General features: G+C 31.2%; 1 protein-coding gene across 2 annotated transcripts in view; it reads left to right on the forward strand.

Moving 5' to 3' along the window:
• The first annotated feature begins 3,263 nt into the window (after window positions 1–3,263).
• LOC148279318 (UDP-glycosyltransferase UGT5-like) overlaps window positions 3,264–16,532 on the forward strand; it is a 48,175-nt gene continuing 34,906 nt past the window's right edge. The window contains exon 1 of one of the 2 annotated variants that reach the window (XM_088230147.1): window positions 3,264–4,283. In XM_088230147.1, the coding sequence (XP_088086273.1) occupies window positions 3,450–4,283 (834 nt within the window). In that variant the 5' untranslated portion in view covers window positions 3,264–3,449. Of the gene's footprint in view, window positions 4,284–15,075; window positions 16,074–16,532 lie in introns of those variants that run through there. The other variant, XM_088230148.1, reaches the window with a different exon arrangement.

Consider the following 16,532-nt stretch of genomic DNA (forward strand, 5'->3'; position numbering starts at 1 on the left):
ATTGTACGTTTGTACAGTAGGTAAGTATGGTAAGATAATATTTTTTCAAGGTTCGATGTAATGTCGCTTAAATGATGTTTAAATAAGTAGGTATTATCTAGCAGTTATATTAGCAAAGAACTCTAACCATAATTTTAAAAACTTACAAAAACTCGTTTCGGAAAAAAAATTCTTGATAATGATGTTTTAATGACACCGTAATAAACATATTAAGTATTTGAGTAGGTACCAAGTAACCAAAAAAACCGCAAGATGAGATATAATGATTATTGTTTATCTAATTCTCAGTAGCTTATTTGATAGAACCATAAGCAAAATATATACGACAAAATTGAAATCGCAGTAGAACATAACAAAATATAATATATTATAATAGAAATGAAAAAAAATAAAAAATTTCTATAAAATTATTTACCGATTTACTTCGTGATTCTGAAAATTAGAAACTGGTATTATTGACGGGTATATTATGTGTAAAAACGTTTTATTATAGTTTTATGGTAAAATAAATATACGTTTTTTTTACACGCGTCACGTCGCATCGTCGCGTCGCGCGTGGTATTATTTTTGGAAATTATGTACTTATGTGCAACAGAAAGCATCAATACTTTTGTGATTTACATTTTTTTTGCACCACAACAGGCCAGGAGGCCCAATTACAGTGGTGAACTACAGCACAAAACACCCAGGTTTAAGAAAAATCACATTAAATTTATGTGTTCTCACCGGGAATCGAGCCCGGAACCTTCAGTTTGTGAGTTAAGCGTCTTGACCACTACACCACGGAGGCCGCTTATTGCTTTTTTTTCTAATTGTCACGCTATTATCCAGGTATTTATATTTTTAAAACCGTACTCCCACAAGTGCACCCCTATTAGAAAAAACCACTTCGTTTTTGTACCGCTAGGCGTAATTTGACATTTAAAATAAATAATTTAAAATTTGGGTTTTAATTATTGAGAGCTTCGACAATCACTTACTAACTAAAACTTCCCAACGAAAAGTTCCACCATTTTTTTTAAATGTTTATCTGAACGGTTATTACATGTTTTCATGACACAACCAGGCATTTTGGTTTTGATTCTAAACGTCAAGCTCATGTCACACCCGGCTGGCGGTCAAAGAACGACTGAATACGGGTTGGGCATCACTGAGCGTTTGGGCATTAGTTAAGTGTCATCATTTTTAAAGGGTCACTATGTGTATTAACAGGCCTATGCCTGCATGCATTTAATTGAATTGCGTAGATAGTGAATATCTTATTGTTGCAACTTTCCCTCCATCTTGTGAATTCTAGTGTGTGATTCTAGGAACGACAGTAAATGATATTTACAATGCACCGGTGTGTGAAATAAATAACGAACATTGTGATGAGAGATAATGCTTTTCGGATCGCTCTAGTTTAACAGAAAGTTGTTGATATCGTGGAAATGAGTGATATGTGAAAGTGGTAAAACACATTAAAAAACAATAAAGCCTGTATGTCCTACAAAAGGGATAATTATAATGATAATAAACTACGAAAAAAAAAACCAATTAACGTTTTTAAATGGAAAAAGTAAAACTTGATTTATTTTGTGACGTTACATGATGTTTGTTTTCTGTAGGGCGCCGATGCGCGATGGAGCGGGGACACGCGGTAATTACAGTTTCTCATTTCTAGTGACCGACCGAAACAAGATTTTCAGCCGAAATCAAAACCGAAAGCAAATTTCGGCTTCTGTTCAAGTTTTAGCAGAAACCGGAACAAAAACGCATTTAAACATCCTAAAAGTCACTTTAAAACTCCCAAAATTAGGCGTTTTTATTGTTGAAACTTACTAGTTCATTAAAATAAGCGTTTAAAAAAGTACACAATGAAATAAAAAACATAAATTTAATGAGTAAATTTGTTTCTTTGTAGCATTTTTTGGTTCTCTGTTATGTTATACAAATAACGTTTATGTAACAGTTCCTCAATGTACACTATAGGAACTTAAACTACTATATAAAAGAATTACAAAAATATAAATTTGGAAAAAGGGTTTCAGCTGAAACTAAGTTTTGAGAAATTTTTGGCCAAAAACGCTGCCGAAACTAGTTTTATTGGCCGAAACTGCCTGGAACCGAAACTTTGGTAGGTCAATAATCATTTCTCTCTTCCTAAAGAAATCAAAAGATGGAATAAAAAATAAGCATGGGTGACTTAACAACTCATCACCGAAATAATGTAAATTGAAATATTTTCGGCACCAAAAATATTCTAAATGAGATGATAATCTCAAGTTAGTGAAACAACCGTTATTATGGATCTTGCAAAAGAAATGTGAGAGGTTATGACTCAGCTACAGGAATTGCACGATATTATCAACAACAAGCAACGATGTTATTTTGCTAGATCAGTTTAACGGCGAGTGTCCTATGGGAGTCGCATATTTAATCGATGCACCCACTAATTATTATATCTGTTGATGCACGTGGAGTGTTGGACACAGAGAATCAGAAAAAAAAATTGAAGATTTCGAAATGTAGTGTTGGCGGACGTACGAATGTATCCATACTCCTGGAACTTGACATAGGAGAAAAACTTACATCCATGTGCGAGAAAAGAATTCCGCAGTTCTTTGGACATATTTATAGGGAGAACTCTGATGGTTTGGAGAAAACTATTCTCCTAGGAAGTGTTGAAGGGACAAGATCGCGTGGACGTCAATCGACAAAATGAAAAGGCCTAGTCGCTGAATTATCAGAATCTTCACTGACGAATGCCTGCAGAAGAGCACAAGACCGCCCAGATTGAGGGAGACTATCCGCAGACGAGCCATACCTGGAGTCAGGCGTAATTACCATCCTCAGACATGAGGCACGGATTGAAGAGAGAGGGATGCACCTATAATCGGATTACAATCGTATGCTTTTACGCCTTGGACCTACCATTATTACGGTAAGCCAAATTTCTCTTCGTGTATGCCAAATACATTATATTATTTAGTTTATTGTGTGTCATACATGCGTAAATTGCATTTCTCAATATTTTAACATTTATATGATAATTGTATTGAGATTGTATGTTATTTAAGTAATTTTCTGAATATGCATTGTATTATGTAAAACATGATATTATTGTAGTTTTGTTTCCTGATGAGACGATAATATTATACTTTTAAACTTCAAATGATTTCATATTAAAGTTATCAAAATGATGCATTTATTTGTGCTTTGTATGTCATTATTAACAACATAATATGTACCTATAATATGAAGACATCTTGGCACATGAGATCAGTACGCGCTTAGATATTGGAGACGTATAACTGCTCCCGCCAGGTTTCACAATGTGCTCATTTTAATTTAGAAAATTTACGAGGGGGTTTAATACAAACGGTTACTAAATGCAACAAAGAAACGAGATTTATCTAAATAATAATAAGTTAAATTAAAAGTTTTGTATTGTCTAGAAGTGAGTTAAAATGATCAAGTTAATTTTATTTTTCGGTTGTGTGACGTTGAGTGTAGATGCCGTTAAAATATTGGGTCTCTTTCCTCACCCTGGGAAGAGTCATCACGACGTTTTCCAGCCACTTTTAGAGGAGCTTATAGGTCGGGGGCACGAGCTGACTATTATATCTCATTTCGCCCCCTCGAACGAAATTAAGGGATGGAAACAGATAACCATGGGTGGTTTTTCAAGTCTCCACAGGGAATCAATAAATCTACAAATGTTTGTCGGAACGAATTTTATAATGGATAAGATTTCACACGCTTTTGAAAGTACGGTGATCATGAATATAGCGAAAACCATGTGTGAGGTTTTGACGACCATACCAGAACTGCAGGATATGATCAATAATAAGGAACATTTTGATGTAGTTTTACTGGAGCACTTTAACAGCGAATGTTCCATGGGAGTTGCACACTTCATTGATGCGCCTATTATTGGAATACAATCGCACGCTTCCATGCCTTGGACTTATGCTTACTATGGTCAACCAGATTTTCCATCGTACATACCGTGCATATTTTCTAAATTCGGACCACGAATGACATTCTTGGAGCGTTTTGAAAATTTTTTGATGGAAAATTTTTACAGATTGTTTTTCAAGTACAGTGTGTTCATTCACGAGAGAGAAACGGTTCAGCGGAATCTTAACAGGACTCTACCACCGTTAGGAGAAATTGCTCAGAGGACTAGTGCGCTATTATCCAACACCCACTTTACCCTCCACGGAGTGAAGCCACTATTACCAGGATATCAAGAAGTCAGCGGGATGCATATTAAGAAGAATCTTCTTCAACTCGAATTGGTATTTATGAAGTTATTTTTAAATAATGCGATTCATCAGATGGGTACATGTCGATCAAATATTGTCTATTCATTTAATTTATTTATAATTAATATTTTTTTACTTTTTTATCTTTTTTTTTCCTATATTTTTTTTCCGTTTATTTGATTTGTTGTGTTCATTTTATTTGTCTAATTTATTTTATTATTTTTTAAAAATTATATTTACTTTATTTATCTTTTTTTAAATATTTATTTTATTCATTTGGTGTATTTTATTTATTCTAGTTATTTTATTTGTTTTATTTATTTTATTAATTTAACTTATTTTATTTATGATAATCTATCTAGGAAACCAACAGGTCTACATACATATTTAAAGTGAACAACAGTTATCTTTTCATATATAATTCTTCTGTACTCAACCGGTTTTAGAGAAATGTAGATCTTTGCGCTGCGCGTGTTTGTAGATATTAAAATCTTAAATCCAATATTAATCCAATTAGAGTCCTCAGCCTGACGTTTTTTCATTTAAACATATTTCCGTATTTTCTCCCTGGATTATGGCACTATAGCATTGATTTTTGCACGATTTTGATTTGAGCACGTCGAAGACTCTTAGCCGAGGAGATAAAACTAAAAACCAATTCTTGTTACGAATATGTAAATAGCTCAAAAAAGGCGAAAATTAATATAGTGTGTTCTTATTTCTTTATTAATTCGGTTATATACTCGTATATAATTCTTCTGTTCGCGTGTATGTCACGGAAATCCTTAACGACTGGACCGATTCGGACGAATTTTTTTTTGTGTTCGAGTACGGTCCCTGGATGGTTTAGATCAGAGGTTCTCAAACTTTTTTGTGTCGTAGACCCCTTGCCATATTTTTCGGTTTTTGGTAGACCCCCTACTTACCTGATATTGATTTTTCATAAATTTCTAACTGTAGTGATGTTTAGTGTTAAAAACTTAAAGTTAAAACAAATGTTAAGTTTTATACATTTATTAATTGAATTTAAATTAGAACTATACAAAATAAAATTTTGTATCTGTTATATAAAATAAACGTAACATAAAATAAACTAAGCAATAAGTAAATGTTTTTAGTGTGAAGGATGAACCTGATGCTTTAATAATAAATTATCAACATTTGGTGTCAATTTTGTCAGGTTTAATCTTAAATCTCCTCGGCCAATGATGTCCAGTCTATTTCTTTTTTTCGTTAGGAAATTGGTAACAGCGCTGAACCCCCTTTCCACTAGGTATGACGATGGAAAGGAAATTAAATTTTTTCTCGCTATATTCCATAATACAGGATAAGTAGCGGGTATGTTTTTTGCAGCCAGAAGTACAGAAGTACTATCAGTGTATGTTGAGATCCACTATCGTTGACCCCCATTTTTATTTCATGGACCCCAATTTTTTTTTTCGTTTACGTAGACCCCTTGCAGGTTGTCATAGACCCCTGGGGGTCGATATAGACCACTTTGGGAATCACTGGTTTAGATTCACAATTGGACCTGATTCTTGGCGCTTAGATCGCAGTGTCAATGTCACATAGTTAGTTTATCGAAAATTCAAATTTTTCGAGATTTTGCGTTGGCTGAACCAGCTAATAGCAGGCAAGCGAACGTCAGGTCCGCTAGTATTAAATTACTGTCCAAAAGGCCATTTTTCAAAATTATTTTTGTAGTAAAATAATAAATGTGAAATATATATTTTTAAATAAACCGTTTTTAATTAGCATAGTGTTGTAAAATAATAAATTAGGCAATGTTCATTCACATCATACTAAAATTCAGGTTTAAAGTTAAGACACTAGTTATGAACTATTTACAAATAAGATTTATATTTATTCAATATTATTATTATTAGAGCACACATATAACTACGCTTGTTATTTATTATACTTCAAGATTCAAAACTAAATAATAAATATGCCACTAATACATATTGATAATATAATGTCAAAAATGATCATATTACGTTATTTAACCTCTCCTACACTATTTTTCGAAAATAAATTTCGATCGACACGGTATAAAATGTACAAATAAAACTTTTTTGCCCCCCGTAAATAAAAACATGCATACATGTAAACTTTGACGAAGAAGCTTGATTGCTTTAAAACCGGTAGGTGGAAAAAAAAGAGTGGTTAAAAACAATGTTGTTTTATTTATTTTCTTTTAATAAATAGCCACAAAGTTAGTGCTTCAAGTATAAACTTTATATTATATTTTAAAAAAAACATGCATATTTTTTTTAACCTTTGTCTAAAATTTATCCGACGTAAAAAAATATTAATACCGTTAACATCGTATTTTTACAACTAACAAACAACAAACTATCACGCCGTTTCTCCGTAAGGGTAGGCAGATTGGATATATCGCCACATCACTCTATCTTTGCATAAATATCTCGCTTTCTTTACATTTATACACACTCCTATGCACTCGCGCCGATTATTCCGACTTATAACATGTCCATCTTCAAACATTTGTTGGATTCGGTCATGCCATATATTTCTCGGTTTTCCTCTATTTCTGCATCCACTAATATTCGCATTGTAAATATTTCTAGCCGTTCTTTCGCTGTCCATTCGCTCTACATGTCCGAACCATCGCAGAGCTCCTTTTTTGATTTTGTCGATAATGCTTATCTCAGCCTTACATAATGTACGGATCTCAACATTTGTGCATGAGAGATTGTATTTCAACAGTATTCAGCCTACTTTCATTCCTTTTTTTCCAAGTCCATACTTCGCCCCCATACATCAGGGCCGAGACCAGGACTCTATTGTGAACCGCTTATTTTGCCAATTGCAATGCAGTAACCTATGCACCACTGGGTGCCGATAGGAAAGTGATGATTATTAATTCAGTATTTATAATAATAGCTGTATTAAAAGAAAAAAATTGTATCGTCAGGCTAAGAAATCGAAGAAAAAAATGCATTTTAATCTCCACTTGAAGACACGACGATATCAAAATTAGTATGAAAAATGCAGCCTATTAAAATTTCATTAAAGTATATCGAAATTGTTAATTACTAAAGTCATATTAATTAATTAAACAATAATAATTGTATTAAACCTTGGTCCGTACCATAAAATACATTTTTTCTTAAAACAGCGCCATCTTTCGGAATTAGGCGGCAATATTTTTGTTTGCGAGTCTGGAGATCATGAATGGTTTGAATGTTGACTAAGTTGTATAGAATTATAGGGTACGATCACTCGAATCGTTGGTAATAATTTTTTCGATAGATAAACGTTAAAAAACACAATCACTTTGGGAATCATTATGTACCTAATACTCTTATAAAATATTTGTAGTAATTTTGAATTTTATATTTATTCTTTGTGGGTATGCAGTTGGCACACGATAAAAATTACAAGTATTTAAATGTAAAACGGAAAAAAAACTAATTATTCAAGGAAACTAAAATTAGAATTTGCTAAAAAAATAATATGTATTACGTGTTTTAGCCGTTAATATATAAATTGTGTCGATTTTTTCCCAAATTTTGAAATAAGCACCAAAAGTTTAATAAAATGGAAAAGATTACACGTCATTCGAAAGAAAATTTTCTGTCGGAGATATTGTGTTTGCTTTTATGTGACATGTTTTAATTGATTTTATTACAAACCTTCAAAATAGAATGTCAAGAAGACGAAAATAAGCAATTTTTGACACCTCTTTCTTTTCGTGTTCAATCGAGGGAATAAAGTTGCTTAAGCTGCTCCCGACATTTGCGCAGTGTACGGTGAAGGTATATTTATTTATTCATTCAAAATTACACTCATTCCCACATACATTTGTTAAGGCTGTTTAGGCTGTGCCCATGTTAAGCCGTAATAATTAACAAAAAAATAAATAGTAAAATTAATTAAATAAAAATAACAGGTGATGCAATAGAATAACAACAAAAATAAAAAACAAACTATAAATAATAAAATTCCAAAGACGACGTATATAAATAATCGGATATGAATGTATTTCAATATAAATTACTTATACAAATTTAGTTACATACATAATCAAATATACAAAAAAATAGTATCATTGAAATCAATAGGAAATAATACAAAAAACATAATTGAAATTATAATTGAGACATAGTTTCTATAAACTCATTCTATACGTATCTATAGTAAAAATTGAGAGTAATAAATAATATGCCAATTAAAAGTGAGTACTAAATTAAATAATACAAAAACATATAATGAAAATGCATAAAAATATCAAGACAAACAAAAAACAAATAAAAGTATGGAAGAAAAACAGATTAGTAAATTTTTGTTAATCTCAAACTTTAAAAAATTGACAACCTCGTACATGATCTGAATTATTTGTTGAAAAATAACGAAGGAGAATACATCATTGACAATTTTTTTTGTATTTTTTTGTTTTGTCTTTTTGTTTTCTTAATTTGGAAACGGACACATATAATGTCATACATACACAAATAATAACAAAGGTATACATAGTTAAATGGCAGAATTATTGTCACCAGCAATTTCTTACCGTCTAACCAAAACTAAATAAAAAATATGAACAATAATAAAAATTTTCAAAAGTTTAGAAAACACAAACAGTAAATATTATACAAGATTATGGTGTCTTTTACTTACATTATTTATATTTAATACATTTAAAATTATTCTATTGCATCTTCCAAATATTTATTTATAGCATTTCTTAATTCTATAATTTTTAGTATAGAAACATTTATTTATTATAAACACTTTTAACACTCCTGCAATTTTTTTAATACAGTTTATTTCCTTATTTTTATGGGAAACTTATAATATATACTGATACAATTAAACATTATTTAACTCAATAATCACCTTACCTATATGAAACAGATAATAAATTACGCTGCATTTGGCATAAAAATGCAGTACCATATGCACCACTGAGTGCGAAAATAGCAATGATGATGATGATAAAACTAATTTTTATCGGCTACAAATTTAAAAACGTAATTAACTTTTCAAATTTCCAACGTCTTCGATGAAACAAAACAGGGATAAATTTCATATACAATTGATGAAGTCATCGTGATTTTATTATCAGTACTAGTGAGAACTGAAAACTATTATTGTGTTTAAAAGTTTACGAAGAATAATTTACATACAACTCACTAAGCGTTCATTAGTAAAGCAAACCATTGGAATGTAAATATATTACGTACATGTAAATTTTGCGTTGCACGTGTGAAACATAATTACATTTGTGTTTTAACTTAAAGATTCACACATCATCAGTACATGCTTATTATTGTTACCATCGCACCATTTTTACGCTGAAGGCCACACTCACTGTTGATGGAAATTGGAATTGACATAAATGAAAATAAATTACTCATGAGTTGACGACGTCGTCCGTGAAAAAGTGGTTAATAGAAATTTATAAACGTAAATACTCATATTTTATTTACCTTACTTTCGTTTTTTTTGTTTGATACCCATATAAAAAAATGCCTATCACTCAAGTCTCATGTATAATCCTTTACGTTATTTTTGTATTATTATTACTGTTTTTAAAAAATATAAAAAGCCACATGGGAATTTAAATAAATAATTCTGAAAATATGTACAATTCAATTATTGTTTGTAGGTATAAGTATTCAACCGATTACCAACTTTTCATGTCTACCGGTTTCGAGACGTATTCGTCTAAATATGTAAAGTGTATAAAATATGTCTATAAAATTTAGTTTAATTTATATATAAATAATTAAAATACGTAGAGTGTCACTTCACAAAGTGAAAATATTTTTGGTATTTAAATAAAGTTTATTGCAGATTAAAGCTGATATGCTTTACGACGCATTCTCTCAGGAAAATGTGAGGTAAAAATATTTACACACAAATGGCGAGAGTCGAGATCTTAAACTTTCTAGTCTATCTCGGTTAATTAAGAACCGATTCATACATGTTATACACCAATTTGTAGTTGAAATAGTCAGAAATCATATCGTTAGAGTTTTTTTTAATATTTTGTTTCAACACTTATGCCAGAATATGTTTTCATGCTTTAAAGTGAAATATGGGGTTGAAAGTTCCGCTGTTACGGGGCTGGTTGTTCTCCGGGTAAACCAGCTCTGGTTGATGTTTATTTGTGTCTAAGCTTGAGTGTGTTCAATCATTTTCTTGTTGTAGGATGCTTAACTACAATAGCAAAACAGAAAGAGGAGAAAACAGATCATTTAAAATGTAATTTTGCAATGCCCAAGATCCTTGGCTATGTTACAATCCAGGAAAAACAATGTCAACATACTTGAAATCGTTAAAGGAGCAGCTTGGCACGTAGAGAAAATCCCTACAACTGTGGATCTGATAAGTATTTAGTGATGCATTACGTTATTATGCCGTTGTTTTTGAAAGATTTTAGTAGGAAATTAGTTAAAAACTATCGAGTTTAGTTAATTAATCTTAATGACAATAATCACAGCTAGTACAAAATTGTAAAACTGTGATTGTTACCAATGATAAAAATAAATACCATCTTTAAAATCGTATTTTGTTTGATAATTATTTAGTTTAAGTTTGGCAATGCTGATTATTTTTATTAATTACCTTTTTTCTGAAGTTTTCATGTTGTCGATTTTTTATATCAAGTGTGATTGCAAAAAATACCTTTATTTGATTTAATATTAGATATTTTTAGATAATTATAGATTTTAAAAAAGCTTTTGGTACGGTACACATTGAGACCATGTTAAAAAATTAGATGATATAGTAGTAAAATCTCAAAAATTCAAACTATTAAAATCATACTTAAAAAATCGGAAGTAGTATACCTTTGTAAATGAAAAAAAAAGTAAAACACAAACAGATTTTGGAGTCCCACAAGGATCTATTTTGGGTCCACTATTATATATTAATTTTAAAGGAAAAATTATTATGTATGCCGACGACATTGGACTATTCTATAAAAATCAAACAAACGTATTAACAAACATTGACATAAACGAAGACCTTACTATGCTGACTAAATGGACAAACACAAACTTACTTACACCTAATGAAAAAATGCAATATTATCCATTTTTAATCTAGAAAAAAATGACACAAAGTAGATGCTTACATAAATAATGAACGACTAACTGAAATTGAACATGTTAAATACTTAGGACTAACAATAGACAGACAATTGACATGGACAATTCATATCAACAATTTAATTAGCAAAGTGGTGACTTTATCGAGTCTTTTTTTTTAAATCAAAAACTTTGTTCCAATAAAGGAAAAAAGAATGTATGAAGCCTTAAAATCTAAAATATGTTAAATGCAACTACTATGGGGAACAGGAAATCAAAATGACATAAACAGACTACAAAGACAGCAAAATAAAATATTAAAGTTAGTATATGACCTTTCCTATCTAACAGCAACTAAATAACTTGTTAAACAAACTAAATAATTAAATATAACTGAACTCTTTAAAATTAGCCACTGATGTAATTGTAGACGAATAATTAAAACTTGAAAAAAACTGTAGTAAACATGAACACAATACGAGAATATCATATACAATCTTTTAAAACAAGAAAAGGACAATCGAAACTAATAAACCATGGACTGAAATTATACAATAAACTACCAGACAAAACTAAACAAAAGACTCAGACAACCTTTACAAAAGATGTTAAAAATATTATTATTAACAGTAGAATGTGAATTTAAATAGTAAAAATATTTTGTTAAATGTATGTAACCCGTAGGGGTTTATCAATGAAATTTAAATGTAAAAAAAAAAAACTTTCCTCATTTTAATGTATTGTGGTAAAAAATGTAGGCGCAACAACTTACCCCAACTACGGGACCACCAGGCCGACTGCGAGGTCAATTGTCGCTCGAGAATACAGAACCTTGGCCATCGCATCATCTTCATTGTCAAATATATAATTCTTTTCGTTCATGCAATAATGTATAAACATATGCAAATAGCTAAGTGGGTTATGTTCTATCAATCAAAATTGTGCCTTGGGCTATGTGTCACCGTATAAAGATTAATGTTATGCACGTTCGACGTACCTCCGTACTTTCATTGTAAATTGATGAGACGCGATTATGAGCTGTAAACATTGTTATTAGTAATAAAACCGTTTTACAAACATACAACAAACATTACTTATGCGAATAATTGTTTACGAGAAATAGTATTTTATTAAAAGGTACGAAGTTCTCTGATTTTTCCTGGAAATAAATTATGGGAAATAAATTGCCTCAGAAGAAATATACCTGTAATTTAAACTGCTTATTTTTATAATAGTCACATTTCGTTATGTGGGTCGCAAAGATCTTTTTTTTTTGCCTTGAGAAAATTATGTAAATACATTTTTTTATTAATAAAAAAAATCGTACAAAAAACAAGTTTCTGATGAATTGAAGTTAATGGAATACATTTATAACATTCAATATAACTATAAGTATAGAAAAAAATATTTCAGTGACATGTGAACAGTGTAAATTTTTATTTGAACAGTGTACCTACAGTCCTTCTTTGAACAGATTTCCCAGCTTCTCTAGTGAAAAGGACTCTTTAATATCTTTTTTTGTATATAGTATAATAATAATTGCTTTTATAAAAAAATGGTACACAAAAATGATATGTCTTAGATGTAACTATTGTAAATTTGTATTTTAATATTATGCAGTAAAATTTGATGAATTAAATCATTTATATAAGTAAATAAACAAAAACATTTTATTTTGGATTTTTTAAAATCTAAGAGTTTTGTTCAAAAAATAAAGATATTTTTGACTTTAAAAAAATCGCGTGTTTAAATTGGATGAACATTTCCTAAATTTAATGTTTATTTACATAGAAATAATACATTTAACTACTGAAAAGTTATAAAAAATAACAAAGAAAATAAAAAAACATTAAAATATATTTATGATAGTTCAGATATTGTAATTAAAAAAATGGAAAAATAATGAATTAGTTATTAGATTCTTAATTTTGTAAAAGGATTATGCAAAACAGTCTATAAAGTAATTATTTTTAAAACAAAGGAAAAAAATCTCAATAGAATATTTTATTTAATACAATATTTTGTTATGATCGTAGAACAATAACGCGTAATATTTTCTTCAACTTTACATGAGAGCGGTTTAATTTTTTTGACACATCACAAATTGATCAGTACAAAAGTATGTCCTTTGATAGTTGGGTTAGGTACATATATATAATTTTTTCTAACCTGAAATATAAAGCCTTTATTAAACCTTTTCATCAGATCAAATATAAGAAAAAGTCAATGTCGTATTTTTCGCACATCCGCCGTTGTTGATAGTAGATCACGACAATTTGCAAATTTTATTTTCTGAAATAGAGACAGTCAACTAGAAAATGACCTTTACCAATAATGGATATAGTTATTATCTGTGTATGTTAAAATATCTGCTTGAGGTAAGCATTTATTTCTGTTGACGTTTTCACAAATGCTTTTAATATGCATGAATATTTTAAATAATGCTAATGCTTCGGCAAACACTAAACAATTTAACGATTTGATTACAAATTTCCTGCCAACTAATGTTTTTGAGTATTTGAGAACACCTAAATATGTGTGTTTCGTAAATTGTGGCGAACAGATGTAAAATGAATAAAAACGATCTTTTACATAAAAATAATAAACTAGAGGTTAAATTCAATACTTAATTACTGAATGTGGTGATAAAAAAAAACTATTTCTATTTGTTGGAAAAAGGGTAATCAAATTTGATAAACGTTTTTTTGGGTACTTTTGATATGACTGCACGATCAAAAAATTTATTTATTAATTCACAAATATTTGATTTGCTTACATTTATTGAGACACTAGTCCCAACTCTATGAGACTACAGTCCTGTGTTGAGTTGGGGGAATAATACTCAACAATAATAATAAAGTACCTACAACAATATTATTTTTATGGTACAATAATTTTTCAATTTATGCAGCGTTATTTTACAATTTTTTTTATTTTCGTGTCCAGGTTGTCCATAGGCGAAAAAACTTATTTCTTATCAAAGGATCAAATGTTCAAAAAACCTTTATTAAGAGTGTTGTAATTTAGTTTATGGATTACCTTCTTTCAGCACAAGATGCCAAGGCTATCAGATAACAGAGAATTACCTCGGGCGGCTTTTTTCGTTCGGCAACGAGCAATTTTTACGTGTATGTGGGCACCGCCAAGGAGACTTAAGTTCTCAGAAGCGACGTGCGGTATGCAGCGTGCAAGATGAATTATTTTGCGTAAACAAAATATTTCTAACCCGGGCATCTGATGCATTTATTAAAATCTGATTGCTAATTATTGTTTTTGATACTATTTACCACTATAAGTTTGCTTTATACAATTAAATACCTGTATGCCTGCACAAATTTTTATTTGATTTATAAATGAATATTCCCTGCTATGAGTGCTTTCAAAACTGTTTAAATTTGTTCTGGGCGTATAAATAAATTGTTTGTGCCTTAATAAATATAATATCAGTAGGTACCTAGTCATTAACATCAATTGAATTATTGCTAGGCTCCTGTTGAATTGTCAGATTGTCAAGTGTTGTTGCCACTGAATCATGCTGCTCGTATTGCTACAGTATAAGTAATGAATCCACGCATATAATATAGGCCACCTAGGACTATCCACCAGTAGGAACTGGGAGCATCGCATGCAAAGTAGTTGACCAGCGCCAGCGGTCAGTGCCGATTAATTCGTTCCTCGCGTCTCGTTCCTCGGTCCGACCGGCGAACGGCAACGCGGCGGTGAACGATAACAACAACTCGCGAATCGAACGACTGATAGTTGATAGTGTCATAACTCGCCTCGAGAGAAAATGTACTGCGGGTGAGTGACAAATCTCGGTCTCGCGACATTTGCTAAGGTTTTATCGTCCGGAAAAGTATCGCAGCGCGTTGTTACCGGCCGCGGCCGCGTGAAAGTTTTCGAAGTACGCGAGTTATTTCTGTTATTTGAAATGAAGTGGTTTATTGTGCTGAGTTCTTTGTTATTCGGAGTAGATAGTTTAAATATATTAGGCCTCTTTCCGCACCCGGGAAGAAGCCACCACGACGTTTTCAACCCCCTCCTCGTTGAGCTAGCGGAGAGGGGACATCAGTTAACAATCATCTCGCATTTCGATCCACCGAACGAGATTGACGGATGGAAACAAATAAACATGGGAGTTTTCTCAAATCTCCACCGAGAAACTTTGGATTTTAAGGTGTTCGATACGGACAGCTTCGTGTCGGGGCGATTTCCCCATTTGATAGAATCATTCGTGATTATTGATTTAGCGAAGAAAATGTGCGATGTATTGACTAATCTACCAGAAGTGCACAATATTATAAATAACAATGTGAAATTCGATATTATTCTGTTGGAACAATTTAACAGCGAGTGCGCCATGGGCGTCGCGCACTTCATAGACGCGCCAGTAATCGGGTTACAATCTCATCCCCTGACTCCGTGGACGTATTCGTACTACGCGCAGCCGGATTTTTCTTCATACATGCCGTGTATTGTGCTTTCTTTCGGACCTCACATGAGCTTTTTTGAGCGCGTTGAAAATGTGTTTTTCGGATATGTATATAGGGCTCTGTTTAAATACGGCGTGTTTGTGCACGAGAAGAAAATAGTAGAAAAAAATCTTAATCGGACTATTCCTCCATTGAACGAGATCGCCCAAAAGACGAGTGCCCTGCTGTCCAACACCCACTTCACCCTTCACGGAGTCAAGCCGCTGGTTCCGGCGATCGTGGAGGTTAACGGAATGCACGTGAAAAAAACATTGAAGCCCCTGGAACCGGTAATAAAAAAATCAAAATCAATTCGTCAAAAATTAACGAGAATTTCGTTAGCAAAAATAAATTGAATTAACCCCATGTACGCAGTTAAACCATTAAATTATTCAATACAAGTAGCAAAAGTATTTTTTAACTATTCTAACAAAAATACATATAAGAATCATATTTTTAAAACATATATTATTTTATAAATTTTACCACAAATACGCATAGTTTCAGCACAGGTGTCTTTCCAAGTATTGAAAAAAAAAAACTTAAAATAACGTAGCCGAATGGGATAATATATAACGACACACATTATCTCAGCTTAATGAAAATTTTCTATCACACCTTATAAAATATAGGTGCGATAAAAAGGTATTTGGGGTATTCGACATTTTCTTAATGTACTAATATCGTTACCATATTATACTAGTACATTTTAAACATTTGTTTCGATTATTTTGTTTTACAAATAAGAG

The sequence above is a fragment of the Micrasema longulum genome, unplaced genomic scaffold (assembly GCF_059751315.1).
Source record: "Micrasema longulum isolate JH-2025_06_02 unplaced genomic scaffold, ASM5975131v1 h1tg000732l, whole genome shotgun sequence".
NCBI lineage: Eukaryota > Metazoa > Arthropoda > Insecta > Trichoptera > Brachycentridae > Micrasema > Micrasema longulum.